At 42.3% G+C, this 7,335-nt stretch overlaps 1 protein-coding gene across 1 annotated transcript; it reads left to right on the top strand.

Moving 5' to 3' along the window:
* The first annotated feature begins 250 nt into the window (after positions 1-250).
* On the top strand, positions 251-3,916 carry LOC135346063 (uncharacterized). Its single transcript, XM_064543549.1, has 7 exons — positions 251-476; positions 558-1,127; positions 1,377-1,703; positions 1,770-2,108; positions 2,192-2,338; positions 2,635-2,709; positions 2,915-3,916. The coding sequence occupies exons 1-7, from the start codon at positions 366-368 to the stop codon at positions 3,842-3,844; spliced, it is 2,499 nt and encodes an 832-aa protein (XP_064399619.1). The 5' UTR covers positions 251-365; the 3' UTR covers positions 3,845-3,916.
* Positions 3,917-7,335: the final 3,419 nt, after the last annotated feature.

Genomic DNA, 7,335 nt, shown 5'->3' with positions numbered 1-7,335 from the left:
CTGGATGGGGGTGCTGGAGCAAGTCAGCATATGGAAACCTTCCTGTTAATATCACCATTTGTGTGCACCATCTAGAAAACAGTGGGCGTCGCCGACAAAAGGGCGTGACCCCCCCGGAAGTGGGCGTGGTTTAAATTTTGCTTCGCGCGCATTGAGCACCATTGACTGAATCCTAGGATCGCCCCTGACTGATACGCTTCAAAATTAAAGTGACTTGTTTTCTGGGTGAACACGTGGTTTGCTGATTCAGCTGTTATTTGCATGTGATTGAAGAAGAAAAGGGGCGTATCTTGTAGCTGTCAAGCTAGCTAGCTGATTCAACTTTTAATATACATGCGAGATATACATGTCAGCATGTACTAGCAATGTTTTCTTTGCGAGATGATGCTGACTTGAGGGAGTTTGTGCTGGAGAATGTGGAGCACTTTGGAGAGGAGAGGGTTCTAGGAACTGGCTCTTATGGCTCTGTTCAAGAGGTAAGCACTGCATGCTCTGTTTCTGTGCACTGTCTCTAGTGTATCTGCTAGCTATTCAAGTGTGACTGCCTCCATGCACAGGTGATGATCAATGGTGAGGTGTATGCAGCCAAGAAGATCCACGAGGTTCTCCTGGAGACGAATGAGCGTGGTGGAGTGGCCAACCTAGCTGGGAACTGCCACCGAGAGTGTCGACTCATGGCTCGCATCCGTCACCCCAACATCACCCAGTTCATTGGGCTGTGTTTCGTAACTGGCTCTCGACTGCCCCTCCTGGTCATGGAGAGGCTGGACTCAAGTCTAGACGATCTCCTGGAGTCCACCCCCAACATCCCCCTCTCCGTCTCCCAGTACATTCTGGTCTGTGTGGCTCGAGGGCTGCTCCACCTGCATCGTGAGTCCGTGGTCCATCGTGACCTCACTGCCAGGAACGTCCTGCTGACGGCATCTCTGAGAGCCAAGATCACAGACTTTGGTAACTCTCGTATCGTGAATCTGGAGCCTGGTCGTCTGGCCAGGACTCTGACGAGGTTTCCTGGGACACTGGTGTACATGCCGCCCGAGGCCCTCTCTGACAGAGGCCACAGTTTGTACGGACCCAGTCTGGACGTCTTCTCTTTCGGAGTGCTGCAATTGTTTGCACTCACACAAGTACGTGTGTAGTTAATGATATTCATAGGTTAGATTCCTGGTGACCTTTCATGCAATGAATTACCTTATAAGTATTGTATGTGTTGGGGAGATCCACCTTTAATATTGTTGACCTTCAGTAAATGCATTTTGTATGTATGATTGTGAATATACGTGCACTCATTTTCTCCATACATACAGACATAATTATATAAAAACAATCATGACAGTCAGTATTCACATGTTCTTCCACTCATGTCATTGGACTAGGTGTTTCCAGGAGATCTCCTTGCCCCCACGTACAGTGACCCCAACAACCCAGACCACCTCCTGGCTCGCTCAGAGTTTGAGCGTCGAGGTCCCTACACGGCTCTCCTTGAGAGGAGTTTGGCGGGTGGACGTGAGCACCCTCTGTTTGGTCTGGTGAGGGAGTGTCTAGCCAACACCCCAGAGAGAAGACCGACCACCGCTGAGCTCCTCTCGTCTCTGGAGGAGGTGGGGAGGGAGATGGACGGAGGACTGCTTCAGCTGGACATTGCACGAGTGAAGACTGCCAGGACCCTCAGGGCAAAGGAGAAGAGGATAGAGGCTCTAAAGGTGAGTCCAGTCCAGTGAGCTAGTGGGTGCAAGGGTCTGACACTGCATGCTGTATACTCTGTTCAGAGAGAGATGGTCGAGAAGGACAGGATACTGGAGAGGAAAGATGAGCAACTTACTGAGAAAGATGCACTTCTAGTGCAAAAAGACGATCAACTGAATCAAAAAGACGGACTTCTGGTACAAAAAGATGAGCAACTTACTGAGAAAGATGCACTTCTAGTGCAAAAAGATGATCAACTGAATCAAAAAGACGGACTTCTGGTACAAAAAGATGAGCTACTTGTTCAAAAAGACGATCAACTTGAACAGCAAGGATACCAGTTGGAACAGAACGCTGCACTTCTGGTACAAAAAGATGAGGAAGTAGCTGACAAAGATACTCAACTGGCTAGACAGCAACAGGTCAGCAGAACCAGTTGACTTCGTTCATTATAAGCTATTTTGTTCAACGAGCATGTTGATAACCTTTTTTTCACTTTATACAGATATTGAATAGTCTTCGTGCTATTGCTGCCACCAAAGATGGCATGATTGCTGACAAGGACAGACAACTCAGTGAACAAGAGTCAACGATCACTGATCTCATTTCCAAGAGAGAGGCTGCTCTAGTTGAGAGGGCCACTCTCTTACCGGTATTATAGTAGTCACCAAATGCACACACTCTTATAAGCTAGTATTATATTACAATAATGATATTTGTTTGCGTACATGTAGCTAAGTGTGTCAATGAGATTTCAACAATAGTATTATACCTCAACAATTGTATAAATCATGTTAAGCCGCTAAATACACATCCGTTTGAGTGTTCCTATAATTATGTACTTCCTTTAGCGGAAGTTGTTTGTTCTCGTTCTGTTGTAGAATTTCCACTAATGATTTCACGTCTGTGTTTTAATTCAAAGATTTCCACCAACGTTCCCCTGTACAGGCGCACAGGGAACAGATTGAGCACAAAGATGCTGAGCTGGTCAGGAGAGACGCCATCATTCAACAGCAGAGACAGGTGATACGAAAAGCACCATTATATTATTGCAGAGCTATAGTAGAAGCTTTGATCTCTTATAATCGTACTGTACATTCTATTAGACTGGTGGGCGTGGCCTCTTAAGCTAATTAGAGAAAGTGATTTAGTGTGCATGCAATTATTGCTACAAGTAACACTCGCTTGTTAGTAGACACTATCCTAATTACACTCATTCATTATTCAGGGTCCCCCTCCCAGAGAATTGAGACCTCCACTCACTCTGAAATGGAGAAGAGGAAAAGACATGTCAATCAAGATGGGTAGCTCGGTACAGAGTGTTGTTATCGGTGACACGGTGTATGTTGGTGGAGGTGGTGCAGGCAATGATCGTGACATGTGTACAGTGATGAAGCTCGAGCAAGATCAATGGACCAAACTACCAGAGTACACTGCCTATTGGTTCGCTATGACATCACTCGCTAATCGACTAGTGCTGGTGGGAGGACGTGATCCAAGAAACAACAAACGCACCAATCAGCTTGCAGTGTTTGAGTCAAGAGAATGGACTCACCCGTACCCACCAATGAACATTGCTCGTTCTTCCTCAACAGCTGTCTCCTTCAACAACCACATCATTGTAGCTGGTGGGCATGATGATAATAAAGAATATACCTCTGTGGAGGTGTTGGACGTGGCATCAAGAATATGGTACATTGCTCAGTCACTACCTAACCCACGATTAGAACCGAAATCGACTCTCATAGGAAACACACTCTACCTAATGGGAGGGTACTATCGCACTGGAGTAACCAAGACAGTGCACCACGTCGACCTCAATGAACTCATTGCAAAGGCCCTTTCCAACCTGGATACACCCACTCTTTGGCAGACCTTACAGGAAATACCACTCAAGTTGTCAGCTCCTCTCAGTATTGGGAGGTCACTATTAGCCGTTGGTGGACGGGACGGCAAAGGGAACCCAAGTTCATCGATCTACCTCTACCAGCCTGACACCAGGAGGTGGGTGAAAGTGGGAGACCTGCCTACTGCACGATACTGCTGCACATGCTCAGTACATCCTAGTGGAGAGGTCATTGTAGCCGGAGGACAGACAAAACTGTTAAATAATTATTTTATTCGAACTGTTGATTTCTTCTCTATAAGTAGCTTATAGCTGATTAGTTATTTTGTTAATTGTGCGATGAGTTTATAACGATATTGATATTCTTTTTATCATGTTGAGAAATTAAGTTGCAACAGAATTTTATTGCATATAATTATAGTTATTATGATGACATGAAGTGGTACATACATAATTACATTGCCAGAAAATAGTACAAAAACAGACAAAATAATATGCAACAGTCTCATAACAAGTTCAAGTCCTTGGTTGGGGTCTTGTCCGAGGGTAGGGTGGACGCCTTCTCCCAGAATCCAAAGTCTACCTTCTCTTCCGAGTCAGATAGTGAGGGGTGGGGCTCGGGAACTGAGGGGTTAAAGAGTCACATGGTCATAGTCACACTGAGTGGCCAGTTTACGTGAGGCCCCTCTCTTTCTTAGCAGCATAGTAGGCCTAAAGGTGTGTGTGTGTGTGTGGGGGGGGGGTCGTACATGATTGTACATTGCACACCTTCAAATAGGACAAACTATAGCTGACCTTGAATGACTTTAAGAGACTCTACAAAGTATGACACAAATGCATTTTCCAGCTAATGTACTCTGTACCTCTACCTCCATTCTCAGTGCCTCTTCTTGTCTCCTCAACACTTGGCCGGGCTGAAAAATGGCCGCATAACTGGGGGCCGGAAAAGATGAGGGGTGGAAAAATCAAACAGTAGTACAGAAGACAAATCAATCAGTCAATCTACAATTAGAACTAGAGCACTGAAGTGCTACCCTCGGCTGGTTCACATAAATAATAAAGATCTATAGAAACCAGAGGAGTGTTATACAATTATGATCTGGCTAAACAGCAAGTAACGGGAGCAATAAAATAAAACTAGGCTATAGGCTGAAACTTTTGAGAACGAGTTTTAGTAGAATCATAACACTAATAGATATAATCTTACTTCAAGATATACAGTGAAACAGTATAGCTGTACTCTAGAGGTGGCACAGGGAAAATATTTAAATTTCCTGCTACAGTGCTGCTACATTGCAGCCCATAAAATCTGCACATTTCCTGAAAAATGGCAGGTGTCCTGCAAGTGTCCTGCAACCTACTTACAAAGGATAGTGCAACGTTTCCTGTATAGTTTCCTTTACTATTCCTGAAGAAGTTCAGGACATGTGTAAGATTCATAAAGGAAAGTCTACAGGAAATTTTGTACTATCCTGAAAGTATAGGAAATTTAGATATTTTTCCTGTGTGGCATAGGTCCGCTATGGAGTCCATTAATTAACCTGACTGTATTCTATAATAATCTCTATAGAATAAGAAAAGCTTCACTACAACTCTACACACTAACTGACGTGACACAACTCACTAGTCGAGCCACTTTGATTTTGCTCTTGGACTTAAACAGAGCCGAGTCAGCACTTATCCTGTGCAACAGAGAAACATTATTATTAATCAACTAACATTGTTAGTACAAATACACAGTGTTAGTATGTACAAAAAATTATTGATCTAAGCACACTATAATTATTGCAGCACTATTAAAGATGCTATTAAATACGATAAAATCAGAGGTTTACAACACAAGATGACTATACAAGTCAACAAAGCTCTCAGAAAGAGACCTACAATGTGTGTAGTTGTCTGACATGCTATCACTTCTCATTGTCTATAATTAGAGATGTCAGACCGGAAGTAGTGCGTGGGCGTATTTTCGCACAGTAATTCAATGGTAAAAAACGGGACCAGTGAACAAGAAGGGCTTTCCGCAAGCCCTGGAAGAGTCTAGCAAACAACAGCTGTTCCCAGGGGTAAAAAATAGCGTAGAATTTGATTTTTATAACAGTTTTTTATGATTTTAGCATTTGACGCTTGTTTTGTGTGTGATTTTTTCTCAAAGGTGATCATCATTTTGGCAACCAAACATGAAAATGAACAAAAACACAAGTGAGCATGTCTTTCATCTCTAACTCTCTCCAGGTTATGCAAAAAGTTGCTACAATAAGCTTTTATTTCTTGCGGAATCACATATTGCATGGATAGATGGGTGGAGCTGAGAATAGAAATGCAGTAAATCAAGCCAAGTGTACCAATAGCTGTATTTATTTCTTAGAAGTTCTTAGAAGTTACTGAAAGTAATTATTGAAGCAATCTGAAAGCCTCTGTTGAAAAGAAACAAGAAAGATTGGAGAGAATTCCAGGGACAACAATGTAATCTACCAAAACTATTAAATTGCAAGAACTGATTCAATTTGCACACAAAAAAGACAAGAGTAATCTACTGTATTAATTAGAAGCTGTCAACAGAGTTGTATCATAGATTTATATAGTTGTATAGCCTTAAATCTACATCACACTAAAAACGAATTATTTAGACCAAATGAAATTGACAGAAAAGTTGCTTATAAAGATCAAGAAACAGATACAAGCGTAAGGTGGACATTGATGAGAGTTCTGAAACATGATACAATATACTGAAAAGATAGCATGGTTACTTTAAATCCAAAAGAACTCTCTGAAGCAGGAGACATCATACTATTATAGGGACATCATAAAGATATACATTACAGAAACATTATAAACTTCATAATAAAATGGTTACAATGTTAACTCCTGAGTCCTGAGTGTCCATTTCATACTTTTTTAAAAGAGAATAGACCAAGCGGTTCAGCAGATATGCTAACTTTAAGATCATTTCCGGTATTAACAACAAATTTCATAAGTCCCGCCCAAGTACATTAAAATGCGGTAAATTTTTGTACGAATTTTTCCCTGACTAGTGTTCTTCAAAACGCTGTATCTCTGCATTTGCTTGACCAAATCCAGTGCAGTAAAGTTTTTCTGGTTTGCCTAGAGTGTTCAAAAGAGATAGTAATACATAGGAGTTAGAAATAGCAAAAATGAAAATCGGTCTGACATCGCTACTATAATGATCAGATCCATTCCGGGTGCGTGGCTACCGCTGGTTACTAGGTGGAGCTCCGCTAGTAAGCTCTCCTTGTTGGGGTCAAAATCCAGCTCACCTGGTTAGTACAAATCCTCAGGTCTAGTAGGGAGAAAACACGTGAACAGTACTTACTACAAATTATGGTCAAACAATAATAACTGTACACACACAAGCACGTCTTCAAACACTGCACATGTAACCAAGGCAATGGCTATAATAGTCTCAAGCAACTTCACCATAACACGACCCCTGGCTATAAGGTCAAATACTCGTGTCATTAGAGCCCTTGTCAGAGTTTGCTACATGACGGTACAGTCTACTGGCGCACTCTTCAACATACTATTTACTGAATAGTTTCAAACAGCTTTCTGGACCATCCAAACAGAATCAAATGCGTCCTATAGGAACAGTGTACATGAACATGTTGGCAGTAGGTATATCCTATCAGGCTATTAAATAACAACACTATCACTCACTCATCATCCTGAGTGTGTCATCAGACTTGCATCTTTACGAGCAGCTTCATCATGTAGGATCATCCATAGATACTATAAAGTATCTATGGATCATCTGATTGGCCAGGAACTTGCCATTCCCACCT

This window comes from Halichondria panicea, chromosome 1, assembly GCF_963675165.1.
Source record: "Halichondria panicea chromosome 1, odHalPani1.1, whole genome shotgun sequence".
NCBI classification, from domain to species: Eukaryota; Metazoa; Porifera; class Demospongiae; order Suberitida; family Halichondriidae; genus Halichondria; species Halichondria panicea.
The sequence above is the reverse complement of the archived record's forward strand: the minus strand, read 5'-3'. Positions and strand labels throughout refer to the sequence as shown.

Excerpts from the sequence above, each read along its gene's own strand:
- LOC135346063 (XM_064543549.1), top strand. The coding sequence starts at position 366 with ATGTTTTCTTTGCGAGATGATGCTGACTTGAGGGAGTTTGTGCTGGAG. Across the intron at positions 477-557 it reads CTTATGGCTCTGTTCAAGAG|GTGATGATCAATGGTGAGGT; the intron begins GTAAGCACTGCA and ends CTCCATGCACAG. Across the intron at positions 2,339-2,634 it reads AGAGGGCCACTCTCTTACCG|GCGCACAGGGAACAGATTGA; the intron begins GTATTATAGTAG and ends TCCCCTGTACAG.